The following is a 12,229-nucleotide window of genomic DNA, read 5'->3' on the forward strand; positions in this document are numbered from 1 at the left end:
AAAAACCCAAATTGCTTCCCTCCCACAAAAATGCCCATGTCCACAGCCCTTCAGGGAGGGTGATATTAATACTTACAATCATGTCCTCATGGGAGGTATCCACAGTGTTAATTACTGACACCTAGAACCAAAGATATCGCTGGTAAATTAACTGATGGCAGAATACAACCATCTCAACGAACGGCTGCATTCGTTCGTTCATTCATTCATTCACTCAGTAAGCATTCATTCTAAGTACCTTCTTTTTGCCAAGCACTGTGCCAGGAACTAGATACACAGACACAAAGAGGAACTTTTGCCCTTGAGAAGCTCGCGAATGATGCTAGTGTGGCAAGATAAATTCTGTAATGGTGGTTTGAGTGTCCCATAGGAGCCTGAGTGGTAGGGTGGTAGACATGAATTGAGCCTTAGATGATGGGTAGGAATTTGCAGGTGGCACAGGAGAAAATACCAGTCCAAGCAGCCAAGCAGAGGGAATACATGAGGAGAGACAAAGAGGTCTGAGAGAGCCTGATGTGTGTGGGGAAATGGCAAGCAGTCCTGGCTACTCTTAAGGGTGAGGACAGACCCCAAGGGAGCTACAGCTGGTGTTCCTTTCCTGGATAACAGCGCCTCTGATGTTCCAGGCAGTTTATGCATAACAGGGTCATTACTTCAGACTGGGAGACTTGATTAGAGTTTTTCCTGAGGCTGCTCCCTGGTTCATCACCTAGTGGGATCCAGGACTGAACAGTTTGCAGGGCTGGAACATGGTGTCATGGTCATCACCCTTCTCTCCATTCTTTGAGGTCCAGCTCAAAAAGGGCCACCCATCACCTTTCTTGAAGATTCTCAGATCCTCAAATGGCTGGACTCTCTTGCACATCTTCAGCACTGACCACAAACAACATTTTATGTTGTTTCTTCTCCCCACTAGAAGGTGAGCTCCTTGGATCCATAGTCTGAGCCATCTGCAGTTTCAAATCCCCTCAAATCATCCAGCACAGTGCTTTGCCAATAGAAGGAACTCAGTGACTATTTGCTGAATGAATAAGTAAATGAACAAAAGCTGTTTTTTTTTTCTTTGCTCAACCACTATTCTCTTAAATTCTTGGGACAGAAAAGAGCACTTAAAAGAAGTTTCATTGTGGAACAGACATTTCTTACCATTTTCCCCATTTCATCTTTTCCAGCACAAGCCCTGTAGGTATAAAGTTTGACTTGTGTTTTCAGAAAGGCAGACACTGGAAGAGGATGGCTGCAAAGCAGTTCAAGAGGCACACACCAAGTAAGCACAGGTTCTCTCATCAAATTCTAGACTCTCTAAAAAACAGGTCCCCGAAGTCTGCAAAGGCAAGTAAGGACAATAAGGAGTTTCCTCCATGTGCCGAGCTGTATAGGTTACAAAGTGCACGGGAAGGCGGGGAGGGCAGGGTACCAAGGGCAGAGTCAATCAGAGACCTACAACAGACTAAGGAACTGAAGAAGCCCAGAGAAGAGAAAGCACTTGCCAAAGTCACAGAGCTAGTTAAAGGCAGAACTGGGAAAAGAGCCCCATTCCCTAACCTTCTAACTCCCAGTCCACAGAACTTCACTCCACCAGGCTGCCTGTCTAGAATGTAAAGCAGTTGTTACACTGAGTTCTGTAAAGCTGAGGATAAGTAGGTTCAGGAAGAAAGTTTACTGAGAGGTAGTTTCAACCAGGTTACCAAAGGACCTTAGAAATAATCAGCATTTAATTCTAACCGCTCTCACCCATCAGTCACGGTTGATGAACCATGCTTCTGAATGAGACAGAGAGAGAGAAAGGGGGAGGAGGGGAGGAAAGAGGGAAGGGGAGAGAAAAGGAGGGAAGGAGGGAGGAAGGAGGCAGGAAGGGGGAGAGGGGGAGAGGGAGAGAAAGGGGGTAGTGGGGGGGGAGAGAGAGAACGAACTTCTTAGAGTACTTCTTCCCAGGGACCTGGTGTTATCTGGCCCCTGTTAACACCTGCACTCAAAATTCACCTCTTTGAAATCAGATAATGAGTTAATTCATTTAGGATGAGCTCAATGTCAGAGCATTAGGGCCTCAACTCTAACCTGCAGTGGAAGAGCTAGAGGTGAGTGATTTACACCTAACCCTCTGCAGAGCAAGAATACAGTGTTCTGATTTCTAGGTTCCTGCAGGTTCCCTCAAACCTGCTGCTGAGGCACACCCATGTTTCTAAAAGAATGCATGTACTAGATATGCCAGGCTCAGCCCAGATACTTCCATTCTTTAGTTCTCATTCAGTCATTCATTCACTCAAGGAGTAAGTGTGGAGTGAATGTACACTGCAGATGCCACAGAGACTTAAAAAACCCTGAGCCCCTGCCTTTGGAGGGTCGTTCAGGCCATCTTCACGTTTCCCGAGGTGCCCATCCTACTCGGGGGCCCTACCCCGAGCAACTGCTAGGGGATGTAGTAGGCGGCAGAAAGGAATGGTTAGGAGGATTCAAATCTCGGCTCTACCACTTAAGCAGCTGTGCAGGAGGCTCCACGTCTCCGAACCTCAAGTGTTCTCATCTGTAAAGTGTTGAGAAGAATGGCACCTTCTTCACAAGGATGTTAGCAGGCTGAGATTACGAACAATGCTGAGGGCTCGGTATAGAGTAGCTCCTCTGCTGTTCCTCGTTTTGTATTCAATTGTTGACGGAAGAGGAGGAAGGGAGGCTGGCAGGAGACGCGGCAGCGGCGCGCCCCGCAGTCAGGAAGGTTCCTTGGCCTCCCTCTGGACTCCCCTCGGAATGGTCCGCAAGGACGGGGCCAGAGCCCCCCAGATCTCTAAGCGGTGGAGGGGAGCTTAGGATTTGGGACTCAGCACGGCCGACGAACCCGTTAGGGCCGCGACCGTGGCCTTCACGCTGCTCGGCCTCCTCACTCCCAACACTCACCATGGTTGCCGCGGTGGCTGCTCCGGGTCTCGGACGTGGCAGCTCCCAGCGGCGCCTCCGAACAGCTCACTTCCGGCGCCCGGCCCTCAAGCCGCCGGGCTGTGGCGTAGGAGCCTCCGGGCAGCAACGCGCTCGGCTCTCGCAATAGTTCCGCGCCTTCCAAAGGGCGCGCCCCGCCCTCCCGAGGCCCAGCCCCTATCCTCCAGTGACGCCCAGACCAGAGGGCTGGGGCTCTGGTTTCCGCAGTGACCCTGACCGGGGGGCTTTGGAATCTGAAGCTCGGTGGGTCTACTCTCCCGACCAAGTCTGCCCTTTTCCTGAGATCCATAAATGAAAGGAAGGATTAATATAACTATCGGCCGGGTGCGGTGGCTCGTGCCTGTAATCCCAGAACTTTGGGAGGCCGAGCTGGGGGCGGATCACCTGAGGTCAGGAGTTCGAGACCAGCCTGACCAACATGGTGAAATCCCGTCTCTACTAAAAATACAAAAATTAGCCGGGCATGGTGGCGCGCGCCTGTAGTCCCAGCTACTCGGGAGGCTGAGGCAGGAGAATCACTGGAACCTGGGAGGCGGAGGTTGCAGTGAGCCATGACTGCACCATTGCACTCCAGCCTGGGAGACAGAGCGAGACTCTTGTAAAAAAATAAAAATAAAAAAATAAATCTATCTATCTATCTATCTAGCTATCTATCTACAGCTTCACCCGCCTCTCTGCGGCTCTGGGTGAGACTGGCCTTATGATGAATGTTGTAGGATGAGTGACGTCTTGGGAGTAAGTAGACTGTCCTAGTGCTTCCTTGTTGTAGTCCCCCCATCAGGACCCAAGGACTGGGACCAGGGCAGAGGAGGCCAGGGAATGCCCCTCACCAGAGGCTGGGACCTCTTGCCCTGCCATCCCTAACCCCTATATAGGACTGCCCCTTCCAAACCGATCCCCCGGGGTCCTGAGTAAGTCCCATCAGGGAGATTCCCCATAGGCAATGAAGGCTCTCAGCCAGGCTCCTGCAGCTAGAGCCCTAGACCTAATCCCCAGGGTCCCTGACGCCAGGTCTCTGGCTTCCCAAGGTAAGGCAGCTGAAGGTTCCCCACAAGCGCAGTGAGAATGCCACACTGGAGGACAGAGCCTGGGCCCCCCGCCCCCTCAGCCACATATGGTCTAACCCTGGGGCCCTTGTGATACTAAGGAGGCAGGTGAGCTGGGGGAGGCCTTGACTCCCCTTGGGTAAGTCACAGTCCTTCAGTTTCCTCTGCTGAAACTGGGAGTAAGGACCCTAGCTGGAGATGGTCACTGCTTGAAGGAAGATGTTAAGGCTCGGAGAGTGTGATAGACCCAGACTGTCAAGGAGCTTTGGAGAGGAGGCCAGGGGAGTAGGGTGTTAGAACTAAGGGCCAGGCCTCTGGGCAACTCTTCTACCCCACCACAGCTTTCAAGATTTTTTATTGCCCTCTAGTGGAGAAATTGTTGCAGGGGTGTGAGGGGCTGGTAGTTAGGGTAGAGCAGGGAACAAAGGCAGGTTTGGGGGGATCTCCTGGAGCTCCTTTTTTTTTTTTTTTTTTTTTTTTTTATTTATTTATTTATTTTTATTATACTTTAAGTTCTAGGGTACATGTAGATGGACTCTAGGTCTGTTGCCCAGGCTGGAGTCCAGTGGTGTGATCTTGGCTCACTGTAACCTCTACCTCTCGGGTTCAAGCAATTCTCCTGCCTCAATCTCCTGAATAGCTGGGATTACAGGCATGTGCCACCATGCCCGGCTAATTTTTGTATTTTTAGTAGAGATGGGGTTTCACCATATTGGCCAGGCTGGTCTCAAACTCCTGACCTCTGGTGATCTACCTGCCTCGGCCTCTCAAAGTGCTGGGATTACAGGTGTGAGCCACTGCGCCCGGCCAGATCTTCTGTTCTTCAAGGAACAGGCTCTGCCTTGGATCTATAGCTGCACCACTGACTTTCTAGGTGATAAGGTCAAGTCACTTTTCTCTGAGCCTCACTTTCTTTGAGTGGAAAATGAGGACAAGGGCATATTAGATGTAAATATAATGCATGAGGCATAATTGTGATTAAAATAATTTCCTTGTGTAGACACTGATGTTGAAGAGATTGGGGAATTGTGACAAGCAACAGAACGATATCTTATTCATTAAGGTATTTGCTGTAAGGTATTTGGCCCATAAGGCACTGTAATATGGAGGTTTAGAGTGCAGAGGCTGGCATCAAGACTGCTAGGTATCAGTGCTGGATCTCCTGCTTACCAGGTGGGCATGCTCTTCACCTCTTTGAGCTGCTGTCTCCTGCTCTTTTGAGTGAGAATTATAATAATACCTCCTCTGAAGGTTGATATTGGGATTAAATGAACCCTTGGATACGAAACTGAGTTTGGAAGTTGGATGGGCCTATGGTGCTTGATTTGGGGATCAGTTCAACCTAAGAAGAGCTGTGATTGTGAGTGTGTGAGAGTGTGTGTGTGTGTGTGTGTGTGTGTGTGTAACTCTCAACCCTTGGGCCAACCTTAGGGATTACTTCTTGGTCTGGGCATATTCTCTTTCTCTGCTGATGTTCAGCAGAGGTTTGTTAAGTCCAGACTCCTCGGGTGCCAGGCTTCCCTCTGCCTTACTCCTCTCCCCAGTAGGGGGTGCCACCTATATCCTGTGTCTGTATTCCCCATCTCCTCCCTCTGGTTAATCCAGACCCCAAATCAGGCTAACTTTCCCTGATTTTTGGCCCCCGGCCCCTTGCCCCCAAACCTCCTCCTCTTCGTCCTGAGGCCCCGTTCCCCAGTCTTCTTCTATGAGATGGTCAACTATTCCTCATAGGTTAATGGCTCATGGCAGGGTAAGCCTGTCTCCCTCAAATGGTGGGTGTTCAAAAGGTGTGACCTAGTGGAAGTAGAGAGACTGCCCGTTGAGCTGTGGGCCCTTGGGCAAAGGGCATTTCCCTCCCAGGGATTCTGTTTCCCCCTGAGTTCAACTCCACAAAGGGCGGGGACCCAGATGTCCTTCAGAAAAAGGCCTTGTGATGTGTACCGTGTCTGCATTTCCACGTGTGCATTTATTGTTATTGCTCAGTATAGTGTTGAAAAGGCAGACAAATCCCATTAATTACAAAGAGCACAAGCCAAAGATACAGAGAAATAAAGAGTGTACAATAAGAGCACAGTCACTTCCCAGCCCCGATTGTCCCAGAGACCCCAGAGCCCGGGCAGCTTATGGAAGCTGGAGGCGGCACCATTCCCTCGCTACTCTATTATAAAATATGTGCACACAAGAGTTAGCAAAGTGTGGTGACCCCCGAGAGGAAAGGTCCGGGAGGGAGAGCACCACAGGCATTACAAAACAGACTCAGGGGGCTGAGAAGGGCAGTCCCAAAGCAGCCTCCAATATCGTTTTCAGTGGAGGGGGTGATGGCTGCTGCCTGGGGCTAGGGACCCTCCTCCCCTACCTGGGTTGGTATGATCTCTACATTAAAATCAGGAGAGCTTGGTTTGGAACTTTGAAAAGGCTTGGGCACTTCCTGCTGTTGTCTGACTTCCGTCCTGACTCTGAAAGGCCTAAAAGCCTCCAAGAAACGCCCCTCCCTACAAGATCCTCTAATGGCAGGATTTTGGACACAATGGCAGGAGAGAGATTTGGGTGGGAGGCTTGTCAGAGTGCACCAGGTTGGCAGCCTCCTGTAGGTAGCGCAAGAGTGGGCTAGGGGAGTGAGGGTTCCGAGAAGGCCCAGGCAAGAACTGCCTGCATCCCAAAGGTGCTGGAGACTCCCAATTAAAGAGCAAGAAACGATCCCCCCAAAACAAAATGAAACAAAAACAACAAAAAATCAGTTCAGGAAAGGGAGACAGGAATAAAGGTTTCTCCATGATGAGAATTAGAAGTGCAGACAACTGGGCCACACATTCTTTCCCAGCTCCAGGCCTGGGAGAGACTCCTCTTTCTCATCCGGACCAGGGACAGATGACGGGTCCACCCCAACACAACTAAGGTGGGTGACTTTGGTTCCTAAGCTGGGATTGAGTGGGGGCCTGGTGGCCTCTCATGACAACTCCTGGGCTTAGGGGGCAGGTGAAATGATGGGAGGAACAGAAGGCTTCCCTCAAGATCAGGATGCCCTTTTTGTCCCTCTTTATAGAACATACTCGATTTCACAGCCCTGAGTGGACAGTAATTACAATGGGGGGAAGATGATGGCACAGGGAATGACAGGGCCCAGGATTTGGGGTGGGAATGGGACAGAGGGTGGAGGACTGAGCACAATTTAAAGTTTATGTAGAAGAATAGATGTGAGAGAATAACTAGGAAATTTTGTAAAAGAAGAGTGAAGGGACTCATCCCACTACATAATAAGACATTAGAAATTGACATTAGAAATTGAATAGTTAAAATTGCATGGCTGGTGCCAGATGAGCCACCCAGGTAAGGGAAGAGAAGAGAAGTTCCAGAAATAGATCCGAGTCTATATAAAACATCAGTGTGTGGTAAAGGTGGCATTTCAACATGGTTGGGGAAAAGAGTGGCTTCCAATAACTGGGGGACCCAGGACAAGACAGGTTCAGAGTCCTTGAGCCAGTGCAGTCATTTTAATTCATCCAGTCTCAGAAATAGGACCGCCTCCCTCTTGTCATCTCTATGCTATGGTTGGGACAAGGGGACAAGGGGCCATGGTGAGGGGCTGGCGGGAGCAATGGAGGCTGCTCCTGAGTTAAAGAAATCTCCGCCTGAGTTGCAAGGAGGAAACTCCTCAGAGCTCTCCCTGCTCACCTCCAAAGATGAGTGATTCTGCAGCGCCAGGAGTCACTGAAGAGGCTCCCTGCCCTTCCCTCATCTGTTGAGGGGGAGACAAGTTGGTGAGCTTAGCTCTCAGAACCAAATCTGTCAACTTCTCCTGGAGCCCTTGTCTAGAGGGCAGAAAAGAAGCTATATGGATGATGCAGTCCCAAACTAGAAAAAAGTATACATTACAGATATATTTACTATGTTCTGTTTGATGTTGTTTTTTGCCTTTTTTTTTTTTAAAACCACAGACATTTCAGAACCACACTGCGCGAGTCAGAAGAGCCAGCGATTGAAAGCATAAACATTGCATAGTATTAAATGAACAGAGATGGTGAGTTCTTTATTTACAATTATTGTCTAGATAAAAAAATTCATAAAAACAGATGAATGGTCATAAATTATTTACCCCCTAATGGGGTGAACTGCCAAACGTACCCCATGCTGCTAGATATAGGACGCAGAGTGCAAGCTTTATGTACTACAGTGAGTTTTGACAAACCAACCATTTCGTGTGTGTGTGTGTGTGCAAGTGTGAGAGTGAGGGGGTGCATGTGTGCAAGCATCCTTCATTCCTGACAAGAGACGACCAACGCTAATGTTGGCATTCTTCCATCGCTCCCTGTTCCCTAAGCCAGGCTCCACTGAGAACCTCTCCTGGCTCCAAATGAACATGGAGCATGGCGTGCAAACACAGCTATCCTGATGTCATGGAATGAGGTTGCAGACACATGACTGATCAAAGAAGTGGGGAGATGGAAAACTGTGAGAAAGGAAACTCCAAAAAACACCATGTTCCAAGGCTGCCCCATATTTTACACGTGCAGGTCTTTCCTTCCTCGTAGGAGAGCAGTGGGTTGGCTTTGGTGGCATTTGTACTGGAATCCAATAAGCACATCTGAGGGCTGGTCACCCCTTTGGGTATGCAGTTTCCTCTGCTGGATACATTCAGAGATACTTCTTCATGACATTCAGGTGGTACGCTCTTGAAGGACCTCCTTCCAGGAAGATTTTGCCAGGTGGGATGGGCTGACTTTGAACCCCAAACCCTCAAGTTTTTCCACAGCCATCCAAATGTAGGCCCTCCCAGCTGACTATGGCTCTTTTCCCGAGTGGCTCTCATCTTGTTTGTGGAAGAGTTCTCTGGGCCTGGAGAAGGGAAGGGGCTGGGCTGACATAGCCACCATGAGGAGGGTCAGCATGAGGAATGGATTTTGCAAGAGACGTGGAAAGTGTTTGGTTTTCCTCGAAGCATGGGACATCATCGATCATGGTATTCAAAATGTCTTTTGCACTGTACAAGTTTATGGAAAAAGATCATATGCTGAAAAGTCTCAAAGCAAACTTTGTATTAAATACAAAAGTTCTTTTATGAAAAACGCTGAGCCCCACAAAGTGCTTAGCAGTCAAGAGGCTGACACACAGTTAAATAAGCTCTTATCAAGTGGGATTACTAGTGCTGTTGTCTTGGGGAAAAATAACCACCTTTTCTCACCTGTGATACTGTAGGGTTTCAGAATGGCTTTCTGTCTGGGAAAGCAAGACTTGCTGTTAAAAGGCTACAGTATATATTGCGACTACAGGAAGACAATTTGGTTTAAAATCACACTGAATACATCTCAATATACACATCATAAGGTTCATTCGGATCTAAATAGTGCAGAGAAAAAGGCTATTCTTCTTCAAAAATAAAAATAAAAGCAGCAAGCCATACTGATCCTCATCCAATATGCCAACAGCTCAGACGCTGCCATTAATAAGGAAATAAACCTGTAAGTTACTAACTAAAAAAAAAAATCAACACGTTACCATTTATAATATTTCAACACTATCTCAATCTCTGTACAGACAGTGCCAAAGAGAACCTATTTTTGAAATGCTCTTAGTAAACTCAAGTGAGTTTCATTGAGAGAAAAGTCTTCAAGCAGTGCTTTGCAGATCCTGGCATCCTTGGGCCAGATGGCCGTTAGTGTTGCAAACCCAGGAAGCCTTCTCTCCTCCTCTCCCTTCGTCTACGGAGCATGTTGTTAAACCCCTCAGGATGGCAACTCGGTAGCATTTGGCTTCTGCCTGAGCCTCTCACGGTAGTGACATTATTGAACGGAAATAGCAGGCAAAAATCAGAGCATGGCTATCATAAAACATCAAGGATGCAACCCAGGGGAAGTGTCTGTTGGGCCGAGCTGTTTTTATAGCATCTCAGCCACCAGTGTTCTTAAACCATACAAATAGCCAAAGACGTTATCTACAGGTTTGTAAACAAATTACATTCTTCTTTTAGGACATAAATAAGTTAAAATAGAGCAATTTAAGCGGAAACAAGGCAACATGCCGGCAAAGAAACTTTATATATCCATGTATATATATTTATATATATATATATCTACCTATCTATATGGACGTATACAGTCTCGGAGAAGTATACGTTGATATAGATACAAAGAAATGGATATAACCTTGTGAGTGTCTATGAAGTTCTTCGGTTCCATTGGTGCAAATCTACTAGGCGAGTTAAGCTCTGCAATTTCAAAAAGTTATTAAATTAACCTATACAACTGAGACCATGCTGCGCAAGCATTTCAAAAACTCACAGACCAGTGGATTGGATAAATAGTCTCAGAAAAGAGTCTGTTTGCAGTTCCCGCCTAAGAAAACAAACAAACAAAAAAACCCCTCCCCAACCCCCAAAAACCAAACAAGGGGAGGATTGAAAGTGTACAGTACATTCATGCGGGGGATGTGGTGGCTGGGCGGGTGCATGGCTGGTCCATGTCTGGGTGGGAGCCAGGAAGGGCTTGTTTTGGGAAAACTGCTCACTCCCGTAAGCCCCCAGTGGAGATCCCGCCCCTTGCCTCAAAGTGAAAAAGAGTTCAAACAGCATCGCAGCCAGAGAAAGGGTCTGTTGGTGGAAACGTTGGTTTTCTCTCCAGTATTTGGTTTCCGATTGTTGCTCGTTGCTGCTTGGGTGATTTGGGTGCCTGGATGGATGGGTGCCCAGAAGGCGGGTGGCAGCGGGGTCCATGAGGGTGGGCGGGCAGGCGACAGGGTCCTCAGCTAAAGCGATGTCTCCAGGCTGTGGATGGGGCTCCCTGGACTTGAAGAGGTAGCTGATTTGCTTGTGTCAGTCGTCAGGTTGATCCCACTGTCAATGGCGCTGTTGTTCTTGTTGAGCGATGACGGCGGGCTCGAGTTCTGCTTGAGCGCGGCATCTTCTTCCAGGTCAGTGTCGTCAATGAGGGGGATGTGGGGCTGGGAATCTTCGATCCGGAATTCAGGATGAGCCATGAAGTTATGGATGGAGGTTCGCGATTCAGGCTTTTCTAAACCTTCATAGAGAGAGCTACGGAACGCCTTCACGACGCGGATCTGCAAGGGAAGCACAAGGGTCAGGAGCACTGCCCGGGGACTACAGCCAGGCTCGGGGGGCTCACAGGAGGGGCGGGTGTGAGAAGGGTTAGGGCAAAGCAGGTGGCTGGAATCCACAGTCGCTGGGTGTTATTAGCATTGACAGGATGGGGGAGAGTGAAAAAGGGGGCTCAGGTTATAGGCATCCTTGAGCTAGTTTTTAAAAATTGCTTTGGTTTTGGTAGAAACTAGTGTTAGGACAGGAGAAATCACCAAGCACCATCAAAGAGATGATGGGAAACAGTGGTTAAAGGAAGCACAGTTGACTCCTGCGGGCACCCACACCTAGTGAGAGACTGAGCCTTGTTCACTTTAAAGCAGAGGTTCAACCATGCAGACGGGGAGGAGGACCAGGTGGGAATCAAGTAGGAAAGAGGAGAGGCTATTAAAAAAAATTCATCTTAGAAAAACCACACACAGTTAAGAAACCATACAACATGGAACAGGTTATGTGTCACCAACAGAAAAGGAACAGAAAGGAGAGACGGTTGGATGAGCTGGGATGAGAGAGACACATGAGGGCCAAACAGAACGGGAACATCAAATCAAAGGCAGCAAAGCAAACCAAAGCCAACCCAGGGCTTTCTCAGGTGCAGAGCAGAGGCAGCCAGAAAGCACACAGGAGCTGGCGGACAGATGACATTCAGGGGCGGGCTGCATGCCACGCGGGGTCGGGAGCCACATGGCACACACAGACAGACACACGGCTACACTTGGAAGCCTGGACAATGTGAACGGAGGTCGTTTGTACCCAGCGTTTCTTTCCTTCATGCATTTGGGAGGTAAACACTCGAGTATAGACTCAAAGCCCTGGCCAGCCAGTCACTGGAGCTTGCTTTGGGGTCTCTTATTTCCTGGGGGATTTTGTTTGTTTATTTGTGCTTTGAAAACACAAAACCAAAAAACGAAGCTGGAATCAGATGGCCAAACCCAGCCCCAGTGGGATTCTGGGGTGTGTGGAACTGAGTCACAAAACAGCAAGTTCTTTCATTTTCTGTCTCAGTTGTAAACCACACATCCTGGGGCCTCAGTTTCCTCCGCTGAAGAATGGGAGGAGGCTGGTCATTGAGTCTTCAAGGCTAGTGGAAAGAGCACTGGACTTGAAGGCAGAAGGACCCAACTTGCGTCCTGGCTCTGCCACATCTGGTGCCTTGACTGTGGAC

The 12,229-nt window shown here is 48.7% G+C and overlaps 2 protein-coding genes across 7 annotated transcripts in view; both read right to left on the minus strand.

Annotated features, from left to right (window-relative positions):
* The window catches only part of SEC13 (SEC13 homolog (S. cerevisiae)), a 20,315-nt gene extending 17,279 nt beyond the window's left edge, over nucleotides 1-3,036 (minus strand). Inside the window, exons 1-3 of one of the 3 annotated variants that reach the window (XM_011952291.1) lie at nucleotides 2,893-3,036; nucleotides 1,147-1,180; nucleotides 77-121 (exon numbers count right to left, since the gene is read on the minus strand). In XM_011952291.1, coding sequence (XP_011807681.1) covers nucleotides 77-121; nucleotides 1,147-1,158 — 57 coding nt within the window. In that variant the 5' untranslated portion in view covers nucleotides 1,159-1,180; nucleotides 2,893-3,036. Of the gene's footprint in view, nucleotides 1-76; nucleotides 122-1,146; nucleotides 1,325-2,892 lie in introns of all 3 variants that reach the window. The other 2 variants (XM_011952290.1, XM_011952292.1) reach the window with 2 other exon arrangements.
* Nucleotides 3,037-5,924: 2,888 nt separating this feature from the next.
* Nucleotides 5,925-12,229, minus strand: part of ATP2B2 (ATPase, Ca++ transporting, plasma membrane 2) — a 216,620-nt gene continuing 210,315 nt past the window's right edge. For 2 of the 4 annotated variants that reach the window (XM_011952295.1, XM_011952294.1), the window contains one exon: nucleotides 5,925-11,027. In XM_011952295.1, the coding sequence (XP_011807685.1) occupies nucleotides 10,716-11,027 (312 nt within the window). In that variant the 3' untranslated portion in view covers nucleotides 5,925-10,715. The remainder of the gene's footprint in view (nucleotides 11,028-12,229) is intronic. The other 2 variants (XM_011952296.1, XM_011952293.1) reach the window with 1 other exon arrangement.

This window comes from Colobus angolensis, unplaced genomic scaffold (assembly GCF_000951035.1).
Source record: "Colobus angolensis palliatus isolate OR3802 unplaced genomic scaffold, Cang.pa_1.0 Scaffold34, whole genome shotgun sequence".
NCBI lineage: Eukaryota > Metazoa > Chordata > Mammalia > Primates > Cercopithecidae > Colobus > Colobus angolensis.